Source organism: Gekko japonicus, unplaced genomic scaffold (genome assembly GCF_001447785.1).
Source record: "Gekko japonicus isolate JY-2015 unplaced genomic scaffold, Gekko_japonicus_V1.1 scaffold1664, whole genome shotgun sequence".
NCBI classification, from domain to species: domain Eukaryota; kingdom Metazoa; phylum Chordata; class Lepidosauria; order Squamata; family Gekkonidae; genus Gekko; species Gekko japonicus.
This window is the reverse complement of record NW_015169828.1, coordinates 260,987-274,459: the sequence shown is the minus strand read 5'-3', so window position 1 is coordinate 274,459 and position 13,473 is coordinate 260,987. Positions and strand designations below refer to the sequence as shown.

General features: G+C 49.4%; 1 protein-coding gene across 1 annotated transcript in view; it reads right to left on the bottom strand.

Moving 5' to 3' along the window:
* Positions 1 to 934: 934 nt before the first annotated feature.
* Positions 935 to 13,473, bottom strand: part of LOC107115533 (rap1 GTPase-activating protein 1-like) — a 46,402-nt gene continuing 33,863 nt past the window's right edge. The window contains exons 15-16 of the mRNA XM_015417266.1: positions 6,758 to 6,858; positions 935 to 1,055 (exon numbers count right to left, since the gene is read on the bottom strand). Coding sequence (XP_015272752.1) covers positions 935 to 1,055; positions 6,758 to 6,858 — 222 coding nt within the window. The remainder of the gene's footprint in view (positions 1,056 to 6,757; positions 6,859 to 13,473) is intronic.

Below are 13,473 nucleotides of genomic sequence, written 5' to 3'. Positions count from 1 at the left end.
CTCCTTGCGCCAAAGTCATACTTAGGGAAGCCATCCAGGTGTGACCTGGGGATCCCCCAGAATTACAGCTCATTTCCAGACTAGAGAGATCAAATCCCCTGGAGGTACTGGATTTGGAGGGTGGACTCTATGGCACTGTACCCCATATCCTCCCCAGGCTTCACCCCCAAATCTTCGAGAGTTTCCCAAACCGGATCTGGCAAATCTACACCCCATCTCTCACCAGTGACCAGGGCGACCTAGCATCCCTAGTCACACTATACTGCAGAATTTCAACTGAGCTGCAAAGAGAAGCCAGCCCAGGATTGGCTGAGGCGGCGCGGAGCTCCTGCTGCCGCAGCTGATTCTCTCATTTTTTTGTCTTCTCAGGTCCACGGAACCCGAAAAAAATTCAGGAATCCCAAATATTTCTCAAATCTGAATACCATACCAGTATTGGGATCCGGGAATATTGGGAAACGCCGATATTTTTCAGGTTCAATATACCCAAAACTGAAAAAAATATATATCCAGTTTTGCACACCCCTATTCTGAGGCTGTGGCTCAGCAGTAGAGCATCTATTCTGTATGTAGGAGGTTCCAGGTTCGATCCCCAGCATCTCCAGTTTTAAAAAAAAAGGGGGGAGGAGGGGAACCAGGTAATAAGTGGTGTGAAAGACCCTGAAGCCCTGGAAGGCCTGAGACTCTGGAAGGGCTGTGGCTCAATGGTATGCAGGGAAGGTCCCAGGTTCAATCCTCAGCATCTCCAGTTTAAAACAACCGGGCAGTAGGTGATGTGAAAGACCTCTGTCTGAGACCCTGAGGAGCTGCTGCCCGTCTAAGCAGACAATACAACAGACCAATTGTCCGAATCAGTAGGAGGCAGCTTCATAGATGTTCATTTGTGGACAAGGCCAATCTTGATAGTGTCAGACGCAGCAGAAGTGTTCTCCACTCACTTGCTCTTCCTGTTTGGGAATTCTGGGGAACTGGGACTGGAGGAACCATCAGACTTGAGATCACAAAAGGGCCCCGGACTCTCCAGTACTTTCTGTATCCTCTCAGCGACATCTTTGCTGAAGAGAAGAGAAGAAAAGGTTTTCGACACAGAGCACAAAGTCTGAAGTTTTCGGTGAGACTAAGAACTGAACTACACACAATCGTTCCTTCCCCGTTTATTTTGGTAGTGGTGGAAATTGCCGTAAAGTTGCAGCAGACTTAGACAACCCCTTGGGGTTTTCAAGCCAAGAGACTCTCAGAGGTGATTGGTCACCGCTTGCTTCTGCATCGTGATTAGGGATGTGCATTCAGCACTTCTGAGCCAAATTAATACCCGAATCATGCCTTTCCAGCACGATTCGGGCATTAGTTAAGCCGAATCAGATTTTCTGATCTGATTCGGGTTACCAATAAGAGAATCCCAAATTAATTCGGGAATCCCGAATTTTTTGGCTCCATTATACTCTCTATATAACTCAAATTTTACCCGAATCCCAATACAATACCCATATTGGAATTCGGGTTTTCAAGGCAAAACCAAATTTTTAAGGGTCCAAAAACCCCAAATCTGAAAGTACCATTCCCCCCCCCCCCCCTGCACTACTGGACCATTGGTGGTCTCCCATCAAAATACTGACCAGGACCAGCCCTGCTTAGCTTCTGAGATCTGACGAGATCGGGCTAGCCTGGGCCACCTATGGCAGGGCCTATTTATTTTAAACCACCTTTTTTTTTTTTGCTTTTGCAAATTGAGCTGCCAAGATTCCAAGGAGGAGTACCTAGGATTTTCTGTATCCTTTTATTTAAGGAAATCCTTTATCAAGGAAAAAGAGGGATGGTTTTTAAAGCCTTTAAAATCTTTTTAAAAACTTTTCTCCTTTGCCATTGTCTCACTGGAAAAATCCATCCCTGAGCTGCTTTGACCAAAGATGGGGAGAAAAATACAGAAAACTGTCCTTTCACCCCTATGGAAGTAAAAGCAGTTTCCACCTCATCCTTCTTGATAAAACAATCCTGCATTTGTGGGGAAGTGGTGGGAGGAAGGAAAAGTGTGGTTTAAAATAAACCCAGAGAAACCATAACATGTTGGGCTATGATGGATTTCCCAGCAGGCAGTAGAGGGACAAGACAGAGTCGTTTTACACTCATAGTTAGGAGACAGGTCCTTTCCTCTCCACTTCAGTTTGATGCATTCCTAGGGCTGTCTGAACACATCTGTGGCAAACAGCACAATTCCTTAGACCGCCTCCCTACACTGTAGATCAGGGGTGTCAAACATGCAGCCCAGGGGCCGGATCAGGCCCCCGGAGGGCTTCCATCAGGCCCACAGTGGAACTGGCCATCTCCTCTTCGAGTTCTGCTGCTGCTGCTGCATCATAGCTTGCTTCCCCAGACTCTCTTAATCACCCAGCCATTTCATGTTTTAACCTGGGTGCTGGACTCAGAACTCTGAGCATGAGATTTCTGTGGTGAATGTCAGTAAATCAAAAGTAGGTTTGCAGCTTACAGAGCTAATGTTTTAGGCATGTTTTTATTTTAAGTAAAAAAACCCCTTTGTGTTTGTGTCCTTTATAAAGTTTATATCTCCGCTACCTGGCATTACCTTTTATGACACACATGGCCCGGCCCGACAAGGTCTCATTTATGTCAGATCCGGCCCTCATAACAAATGAGTTCGACACCCATGCTGTAGATGCCACTGTTCTGGTTCTCAGCTTGTGGAACACCATCGTTTGGATATGAGCACACCTATTAGAACAGCTGACCCTGCCCCGGATGGCCCAGGCTAGCGTGATCTCATCAGATCTCAAAAGCTAAGCAGGGTCGGCCCTGGTTAGTATTTGGGTGGGAGACCACCAAGGAAGCCCAGGATTGCTACACAGAGGCAGGCAATGGCCAAACCCACCTCTGTTTGTCTCTTGCCTTGAAAACCCTACAGGGACACTGTAGGTCGGCTGCGGCTTGACGATAGCTTGGCATAAAAGAAGCCCCAGCCCCACCGAGACGGGCAACATCTGGCTGCCAGGGGTGGGGCAGGTGGAGGCATACGTCTGTGGAGGGGAGACTTGTTGCCCTGTGGCTGCCGCAGCACAAAATGGGAACCGCAAGTGGTAGGGAGACCTTGAGAACTGGGGGGGAGACCAAAGCAGCAGCATCGGCAGTCCAGCTTTCGGAGGGCCAAGCAATTGCAGCTTTAATGGATTTTGTAAGTTGCTTGAAAGCCGTGTTAGGAAGGGAATGGCAGAGGGTTTTTTTAAAAAAAAGATCTGTCAATCCACCAATGTACATTCCAGGCTTACATTTCTCACAACTGCATTAACAGCTATACTGTACAGACGAGAAGCTCCCAAGACCTCTCTTGACGTTCACTCATCTTCGTTTCCCAATGAAGCTGGAGAGGAGTATATGCCCTCGGGTATTCAGAACCAGGGTGTGGCCAGAAATGTTGGCTTCAAGAATGTCACCTCCTCACACACCTTCCCCCATTCCCCAAAATACATATTCATAAAGGGTGTGGGTTTGAGAAATTTAAGGGACTGTCAGATGTAGCCATAAAAATACTAGCCTTCGTGGCTGTAAGGGGAGGGGGGAACCACCCTAAAACTGAATCTCCTAGTCTTGGACAACACAGTAGCTGCAACTCTGGTTTGTCGCCTGTAGTGGCAGTGTAGAGCAGGCGTCCCGGTTCCTGCCAAATGCTATTAGGAAAAGGGTGGGGCCAGACGGGGCTTTTGCCCAGCAAGGCTTTGGATTGGTCACTGACAACCTGATTAGCTGTTGGGATTGCCAACCTCCAGGTGGTGGCTGGAGATCTACCACGATTACAACAGGCAACAGAGATCAGTTCCCCTGGAGAAAACAGCCTCTTCGGAACGTGGGCTCTATGGCATTACACCTCACTGAAGCCCCTCCCCTCCCCAAACCCCAGCCTCCTCAGGCTCCACCCCCAAAATGTCCAGGTAGTTCCCAACCTGAAGCTGGCAACCCTATTGGCTGTGCAGATTTTTTTTAAAAAAAAATTTGCTTTGATAACAGGGATCTTCCCTGTGTTACTGAAGATCAGCCAAAGGGGTGGGATGGGGGAAGTCAGGAGCGAAGCGGCAACAGGAGGCGACGGCTTTTACCCCCCATTTCGGATCAGTGGGCTTGGACAAGAGTCACCCTGCATAGGGCCGTTTCAGGAAGGCAGCCGGGCTGGTCTGCGGCAGAAAAGCCAGATCCGAGCCCAGAAGCGCCTTAGAGACCAACCAGATGTTCAGAGTCTAGCCTTTCGAGAGATGAGGGGACCTTTGACCCTCGAAAACCCGAGTACCCCAAAAATCTCGTTGGCCTCTAAGCTGCTACCGGCTCAGAGTTAGGACTGCCCTGGAAGTTGCAGAAAGTTTTCCAAACTGTTGTTTTCAGGAGCTGGGTGGGACATTGGGTGGGACATAAATATTTAACTAACAAATACAGAAATAAATGAATGGGCAGTGGAGTGATAGGAAAGGGGTAGGATCCGCCCCACTATCTACTGGTCGGAAAGCCCCTGCGTGCCTCTGCCCTGGGGCACCCCCAGAGATCTCTTGGGATCACAGCTGCACTCTTCAGACAAGAGCCGCGGCTGTAAGTTCCTTTCTCTCGCCGTACTCTGATCCATTGTTCTGTACACCAGAAAGGGGGGGGGAAGCACCCAGGAAACCCAACACATCCCCTTAATGCGCTTCCTCCTACAGGTTTTGCCCCTGAGAAACTAGTACAGAAACTTTGCCAAGAAAACATATCCAAAGTGGTTCTAGAAAGAAAAGAGAGAGAGAAAGAAAAACTGAATGCCAATGGCGACATTCTCTACATTCTAAAAACTGATCGTCTCTATTGTGACCAGCTGCAAGAAAGGAAAGGATCGTAATTCCATGCTGCCCTGTTATTTCTAAGGGCTGCAGATACCCCGTTATCTACTTTGGTCCTCTTTTCTATCAGTAAGACTCCGGGCAGTGTGAAAAACTTGGGCTCCTTATATGGAACTCCACGCAAGAGAGGTTTTCTTCCCAGCCGTCAGGGCCGGCTCGAGGTGTTTCTGTGCCCTAGGCGAGGCTGCCTTGTGGTTCAGATGCCAACCTCCCGGTGGGGCCTGGAGACCTCTGGAGCCAGCCACCCTTTTGCTGCCACCACCACCGCCTCTCCCCCCGCCCCCACCGTCACCAAAGGGGGGGAGGGGGGAAGCACAGCTTGGCGCCCCATCCAGGGCCCGGCGCTCTAGGCGAATGCCTAGTTCACCTAGTGGGTGAGCCGGCCCTGCCAGCCGTGGTACACAAGGGGTGTTTTTTGCCCACCAGGCGTGCTTGTCCCACCACTATCTCTGTTTAAAAAGGTAAAGATAAAGGTTCCCTTGCTCAAAAGCCAGTTTACACTTCAGCAAAACTGGTTTGACCAACAGCAGGGGAAAAAAAAAAAAACCACGTACACAGTCACCCATGGGAATGACGTCCACTCTTGCACCCCCTGAAACCTCTCTTACAAGCGACTTGTCCATCCTCAGCACCAGCTACTTGGCTGGCCCTTCCCTCTCAGCCTGTCGTCCCAAGGAGTCTCCCCCCTCATCTCCATTCAGACTCCCACCTTCTCGTGGACTGCGCCTGGTGCCTTCTTACTCAGTTTCGTCTAAGTCTGCTTTCCTCTGTCTCTAACGTTTTCTGTGGGGCCCCCAAGTTGGGGACAAGATCACACAGCACTGTCCCCTCTCAAGTCACTTGCTTGGTTTCTCTTCACCTTTAACACACAAAGAGCTCGGCAAGTCGAAGGAATCTTGGCAGAAAAATGGAAACGGAAGGGCCAACGCAAAAGGTTTTAAACCACTGATTCTGCAGGGGTAATGGCCAAACTAGACGTGGCAGCATCCCCGTGGCTGCCACAAAGACGCCACCGCCGTGTTAAAGTCATTTCAAAACGCTGCGGCGGTCCAACCCTGATTGGACCCCTGCAGGCTGAGTCACTCTTGTTCCTCTGCTGCACGGCTGCACGCACGGCTCTTTTGGCACTTCAACAAAAGAAGAAGAGACTGGATTTATATCCTGCCCTTCACTACCTGAAGGAGTCTCAGAGCGGCTTACAATCTCCTTCCCCTTCCCCTCCCCACAACAGAAACCCCGTGAGGTAGGTGGGGCTGAGAGAGCTCTTGAGAGAACAGCTCTGAAAGAACTTGTGAGTGACCCAAGGTCGCAGCTGCAACCGGAGGAGTGGGGGATCAAACCTGGTTCTCCCAGATTAGAGTCTGCGCTCCTAACCACTACACCAAACTGGCTCTTGAAAAGGTGCCGTGGGGGGGGGGCATGAGAGCGCTGCACTGTCGGCCCAATCACGTTCAGGTTCTCACAGTATCTTAAAATGAATTTTACATGGCGGGGGCACCCTCACGGCAGCCCCGAGGACACCAGAACCTCTAGTTTGGCCCTAAGACTGCCCTTGACGCCTCCCCCAGAGCGCTCAGTCGTGTTCAATTTGTTATCAAAATACCCCCATGGGAGGGGGACTCCACGATCAGAATTCTGTACCATATCTGCAAACAAAAAAAAATTAAAACCCTGAGGCTCCTGAAAAAGGTACCCAGAGAGACCCAACAGTGGCTTACGCCAATGCCTACTAAAATGACTACACAACACAAAAATGTGGCTTTATTTCAAGCACCCCACGGTTTCTCGCTCTAACAGCACCTCTGGCACAAACAACTGCAGGGGTTCCTATGGTTGAATCCCCACCCTCCCCAATTCTAAGCCCTGCGCATCCCCCGCAAGGTGCGTACCTCTTTTCCTCCTGGATGTTCTCAATGCCAATGGCACTACTGCGGCGCCCGTTGAAGCGGCCTCGGTTGCGTGACGGGCTTCTCCCAGGTAGGGCAAAAGACTAGAGGGGGAGGAAAGGATAGTAGGGGAAAAAAGAGAAAGAGAAGGAGGAGGAAAAAAGTACAGAAGGTGGGAACTGGAAGAGGGGGGGACGGGGGGGCAGAGTGGGCCCTGGTCCCTGCCCTCGTGTCATCACCCGGTGGTAAAAGATCTAGCCTGAACAGTGTTCCCGTAGAGGAGAATGTGGGGAACTGTCCAAGTTGGGTGTTCGGGGGATGAACCCAGGGAGGACCATGGGAGAGACACGGAAGCCCTGGAGACAGACTGAGATGGAAAAGATCAGCAGACAGAAATTCATAGGGACGTGTGAGGAACTGTCAGTGGTGCAGACACAAAATATAGACTCGGGAGAGAGGGAGAGAGAGAGAGAAGACACAGGAAAGAACTGCAGAGGCCCAGCAGGACAAACTAGACATTCCAGTAAGCATACAGCTGCCGCTGAAAACGGCAGGCACGTGCCCTGTTCCACCCCCTCCCGCTGTAATAGCTTGAGGCAGGCTTCCCCGCTCCACCCATGTGCAGCCAGTGACGTGGAGCAGGGAAACACTCAAAAGTGGGAAGTTCTTCTAGATATTTCAGAGAGGGGGAGCTGGAACGCGCAGATGCTGTCCCTGAAGGCATCTGTGCATTTCTTAGAATCACAAAGCGGGAAAGGGGCCCTCCAGGGTCATCTAGTCCAACCCCGTGCACGATGCAGGAAATTCACAAACACTTCACCCACACACACGCGCGCACACACCCAGTGACCCCTGCTCCATGCCCAGAAGGTGACAAAAATAAACAAACCCTCCAGGATCCCCGGCCAGACTGCCCTGGAGGAAATTTGCTCCAAAGTATAGTTTGACTTAGCGAGGGGGGGGGGCACAGAGGGCTCCTTTCCAAAGCAGCCCATACCAATTTGCCGCTTCTCCTTCAGCTGTTGCCCCTCCTGCAGGTGCCGCCCCTTTTCCCTGCAGAGTCGCCCCCCCCCCCGGAGACCTTCCCCAACCAGCAGCACGCAGAACATGGGAGTTTTCCAACTCCATTCCTGCCGCTCATTTAGAGCCTCGGAAAGATCACGTGGGGGAAATCCCTGTGCCCGTCAGGAGGCTGGAGTGAAGTCTTTCCTTTCCCCTCTCCCGTGAGCATGGCTCTGCTGCCCTGACCTGGACAGCCCAGGCTAGCCTAACCTTGTCAAATTCCGGAAGCTAAGTGGGGGGCAGCCCTGGCTAGTATTTGGATGGGAGACCACCGAGGAACGCCGGGGCTGCGTTGCAGAGGCAGGCAATGGCAAAACCACCTCTGAAATGTCCCTTGCCTTAGAAACAAGTCTAGCTCGCCACCTACTGGTGCATGACACTAAAAGAGCTAATACTTCTGGCTGCCAAACAATCTTAGGATCTCCTGGCTATTCTACACACAATGCCGTACATTCATTCATTCATTCATTCATTCATTCATTCATTCATTCATTCATTGCTCTGCTGGGGGGACTACATTTTCATCCTTTTGTTTCTCCTCACTCCAGCCCACTGATCCACACAGCTAATCCTCCACACAGTTACCCCCATCCCCTGGTAGTATCTTCCTATGGGTCAGAAGAGACTGCTGGAAAGAAGAGGAATGCGGGGGAAAACTCTTTATGACCTTCTTTGTATTGATGGTTGGATAGGAGCCACGGCCGCCCAAGCAATTAGTCCTTGGAAATGCCCAGCAGCGATCAGAAAAGAGGGAAACAGGCATTCATTCCTGTTATGAACCCTGGATTTCTGAAATGCCACCATCGGAATGCTCCACTGAACATGCGACAGTTAAACATTAACCCCGACTTGCAGCAATAAAGTGGCAAGTGGCCGCATTTGGGCAGCGAGGCTCGAGTGCCTAGACGCCGTAGCCTTTGACTCGGCTCCCAGAAGTACAAGGCAAGCCAACTGCCAAAGTACGGATGCTGTCTGTACTAGCTGAGGCACCGTCACGGAACGACAAAGCACATCCTTGATTGACTCTTAAAACGATGAAGCTATGCAACACAGAGAGGCTGCAGAGGCTGGGACTTTCCAGTTTATAAAACAGATGACTAAGGGGTGGGGGACACGAGAGAGGTTTATAAAATTATGGATGGGATGGAGAGAGTTGACCAACAGAGCATTTCCCTCCCCCCTCCCCAAGTATGAGCACTCGAGGGCATCCAATGAAGCTAATGGGCAGTAGGTTTGGGACAGGCAAAAGAAAGCACTGCTTGACACAGAGAGGGATTAGAATGTGGAAACCGCTGCTAGAGGATGCAGTGATGGCCACAGGCATGAACAGCTTTAAAAGGGGATTCAACAGATTCGTGGAGGATACGTCTGTCAGTGGCGACTAGCTATGGTGACTGAGGGAACCTCCACGTTCAGGGGCACCAAGGCTATTTTTGGGCAGGAACGCACAGGAACGGAGTTCCGGCTGGCTCCCAAGTTGGCCACGCCCAGCAGGAACTCATTAGCATAATAGGCCACACCCAACAGCAGGAACTCATTAGGATTGGCTACATTAGGGGTGTGTGGCCTAACATGCAAAGGAGTCCCTGCTACAAAAAAGGCCCTGGGTTTTGACAACAAACAAGGTAAACAGAATAAGAAGGGAAAGGTAGGTGTGGCTGGATGACCACACTTCTGGTAACATGGGGGTGTGGCCTAATGTGCCAATAAGCGGTGCTGTCAGGGGTGTGGCCCAATATGCTAATGAGTCCCTGATGTTGGGTGTGGCCTATTATGCTAATGAGTTCCTGCTGGGCTTTTTCTACAAAAAGAACCCTGAGGGGCACTGAACCTCAGAGTAAGATTAAGGCCTCTATGCCCTGTTGTTGGCCATCCAGAGGGACTGGTTGGTCACTGTGTGGGACAGCATGCTGGACTAGATGGACTATTGGTCTGATCCAGCAGGGCTCTTCTTATGTTATGTACTTTGCATACAGGAGGACATCCTCCAAGGAGCCTTCCTCCAACTTGGGTGGCTCTAGCCATGCTCTGAGGAACCTTCCTTCAGTTTGGCATAGCGGTTAAGAGTGGCGGACTCTGATCTGGAGAACTGGGTTTGATTCCCCGCTCCTCCACACGCAGCCAGCTGGGTGACCTTGGGTCAAGTGACAAGTTCTCTCGGAGCTGTTCTCTCCAGAGCAGTTCTCTCAGAGCTCTCTCAGCCCCACCGACCTCACAGGGCGTCTGTTCTGGGTGAAAGAGAGGGAAAGGGGATTGCAAGCCACTCTGAGCGAAGGGCGGGGTATAAATCCAACCCCCTCGTCTCCTTGTTCTTAAGGAGCCTTTCTCCAGCTCAAGTGGCCTCTTTCCTCCAACAGAAGAGCCACTGAAGTTGGAGTAAGGCTCCGTAGATCGGTGGAAGGCTTCACACTTTGCTCAATGCCATGGGTTCACTCCCTGGAATCTCCTTTGTTGGCTGGGCTAGGAACGACCCTAGAGACTCTCCGCTGGAATAGACCGTACTGGGTAAAACAAACCAGTGGTCCACGCTCAGCGTACAGCAGCTTCGTAAGTACCAAGTTCCACCAATTCAAAAAGCTGACCGCTGAAGTCTTCTCCCAGGGACAAATCACTCACTCACTCACTGAGAAGGAATCCACGTAATTTACTTTTCTTGCTATTGCTGCAACTAACTTTTCTTGCTATGGCTGCAACTAAAGCCTCACACGTGTGGCCCGACCATCCTCCACCGGGAATGCCCTCAGTTCCACTCCTTCATCATCCCATGATTCCATTATGACTGTCTTCTGCTCCAGGAATACTTCAGCAACAAAGGAAAGTTTAGGGAGCAGGTAAAAGGGCTTGTCCTCCAAGAGTCATGAGCATATTTTTAAAACTAAGGGTAAAATGGATGCCTTTCTTGACAGGCAAAACTGAACAGTAATATACCTCTGCGAGATAAATAAAAAATCCTATCAAAGACCATCTCTGGTGTTTTAAACATATGTTGTCATAATTTAAGCATGGGAAGGGCTGGTTTTGAAAGGATTTCTGTTCCTTGTTTTTACTTTTTTGTGCACGCCTTCTGAAATGGAGGGACAAGGTTCAGTCCTCGGCATTTCCAATATGATGAGGAATTGGGTGGCCAGGTCCTACCGGGTTGCCGGTGGGGGCCTCCAGGGTCCATTCTGGAATCTTCTGGTGCACGTAAAGCACACCGCGATGACATCCCCTGGAAGTGATGTCATCACATCACCAACGTTGGGGGATGATGCTCTAGTTTTTGGGCAAAACTCTATGGTTTGAGCCAGGGCTTTTTTTGTAGAAAAATCCCAAGCAGGAACTCATTAGCATAATAGGCCACACCACCATGTTACCAGAAGTGTGTTCATCCAGCCACACCCACCTTTTGCTTCTTATTCTGTTTACCTTGTTTGTGGTCAAAACCCAGGGCTTTTTTGTAGCAGGAACTCCTTTGCATGTTAGGCCACACACCCCTAATGTAGCCAATCCTAATGAGTTTCTGCTGTTGGGTGTGGCCTATTATGCTAATGCGTTCCTGCTGGGCGTGGCCAACTTGGAAGCCAGCCGGAACTCCGTTCCTGTGCGTTCCTGCCCAAAAATAGCCCTGGTTTGAGCCCAGTTTTACCACAGAGTTTTGCCCAAATACTTGAGCATCACCCCCTGATGTCAGCGATGTCATTACATCGTGTTAAGGGGCATTTGTGGGCGGGGTTTCCCCAACTGGCTGGCAGCAGAAAGGGTAGTATGTATTGTTAAAGACCTCCACCTGAGGCCCTGGACAGCCACTCCCAGTCAGAGTAGACAAAAATAACCTTGAGACACCCAGGGCCTGAGTATAAGACAGCTTCGTGTGTTTAAATACAGTTCCAGAGGAAGTGCAAATTTGCAGAGCAAAGTTTGAGTCCAGTGGGACTGTTAAGAGACCCACAAAGGTGCCACTGGACCCAAACTTTGTTCTGCAAATTTCAGAGTTTTAAGTTCAGCACCGGTGTAATACGGAACTCCCAAAACCTGGGGAGCATTTGGCACAGACAGATTTAGTAGGCCATCCAAGTCTGCATTTTGCATCACCAATGCCTCTGCAAGAAAAGTGAGTGGTCTCTTGGATCACCCCCAAACTAGCCCAGGACAAATCTTATCAAATACCGTTTTCAGGTGGGTAGCTGTACTAAGTGTGTAACAGTAGAACACGACTTGAGTCCAGAGGCACCTTGAAGACCAACTAAATTTGGGTTTCCAGCATTTCTGAGTCAAAGCTCACTTCATCAGATACAATACCTGATATGTCAGATACAGTACTCTGCTACCAATTGTTGGGATTCTGAGATTCAAGATCGATGGTCGTTTTGCAAACACAAGAGCCACATTAGTAAAAGAAAAATATCTTTACTACAAAGCAAAATAAAACGTGGGTAAGGTACTTTGGATAAAAGAAATAAATGAAAAAGTTACATACTTGGAGTTACTTTCAGAACTAAATGCTAACAGCTACATCTTTCTATCTGTGTTGGCTTCTAGAGGGGAGATTCCTGCCTGTTTCACACAAAGGGCCATAAACCTTGTGAATACATGAATGCTAGATCAAAGCATTTCCACAAACAAGTTGTTGGTTGACCAATACAAAGGTTACAGATCACTTCATTAGGGTAAACAACTCCCACAAACTTTCCCGCCGTAGAATACATTATGTAACGTAACATCCTGTTTCCTAACAAACAACACTTAAGTCTGTAATGACTGAAGTGCAAGCAACTTGAAACTCCAACAGGTATCTAACCTTATAAGCTTTGCTCATGAAAGCTGGAAACCCTGAGAAATTTTGTTGGTCTTTAAAGGTGCTACTGGATTCAAATTTTGTTCTCATACAGTACTATTCAAAAGAGAAAGACCTGCCGTTGCAGTGTCTCTGTCTCCTCAACATCAGCCTCAAAACCCTACTTCATCACAATCAACCAACCACAGAACAGACTAGTCATGGTACTGAAACCACGCTTGGTGGGAAACATAATATAATCCCCAAACCACCTGTAGCACAGACGTGCAAAACCCAGAGAGATTTTGCCATTCTGATCAAAGTTTTCAGCTTCCTGTAGATGGGTTCCCCAAAGCAGGAGTTGGAAAATCACCTCAGAATTTCGCTTTAGGGAAAAACAAGGAGCAACTCTAATCCCAGATCCCGTCAATCTTTGCCCACCGTGTGGAATTTTTTTTCATCATCTTTGGGTCACCAAAACAAAGGCAGATGACAAACTGTCCTAAAACTTTAATGCGTGAGCTTAAATCAGCCTAGACTTGTCAATCGACTCTCAACAGCAACGGAGGTTTCTACATGGGCCCTAAGGTAGAGAGGTGTAGACTCTCCTTTCCTCATCCAGAATGTCACTAGCCTTATCAAAACTCTTTTGAGAGGGTTGGAATCCAAGTCTTATGAGGAAAGGCTGAAAGAGCTGGGTGTGTTTAGCCTGGGAAAGAGAAGGCTTAGAGGGGACATGATTGCAGTCTTCAAGTATTTGAAGGGCTGTCATGTAGAAGATGGAGCAGATCTATTCTCTCTTGCTCCGGATTGCAAGACTAGATCTAATGGGTAGAAATTACAAGGCAGTCGTTACCGGCTAAATATCAGGAGAAACTTCCTAACTGTAAGAGTGGTTGAG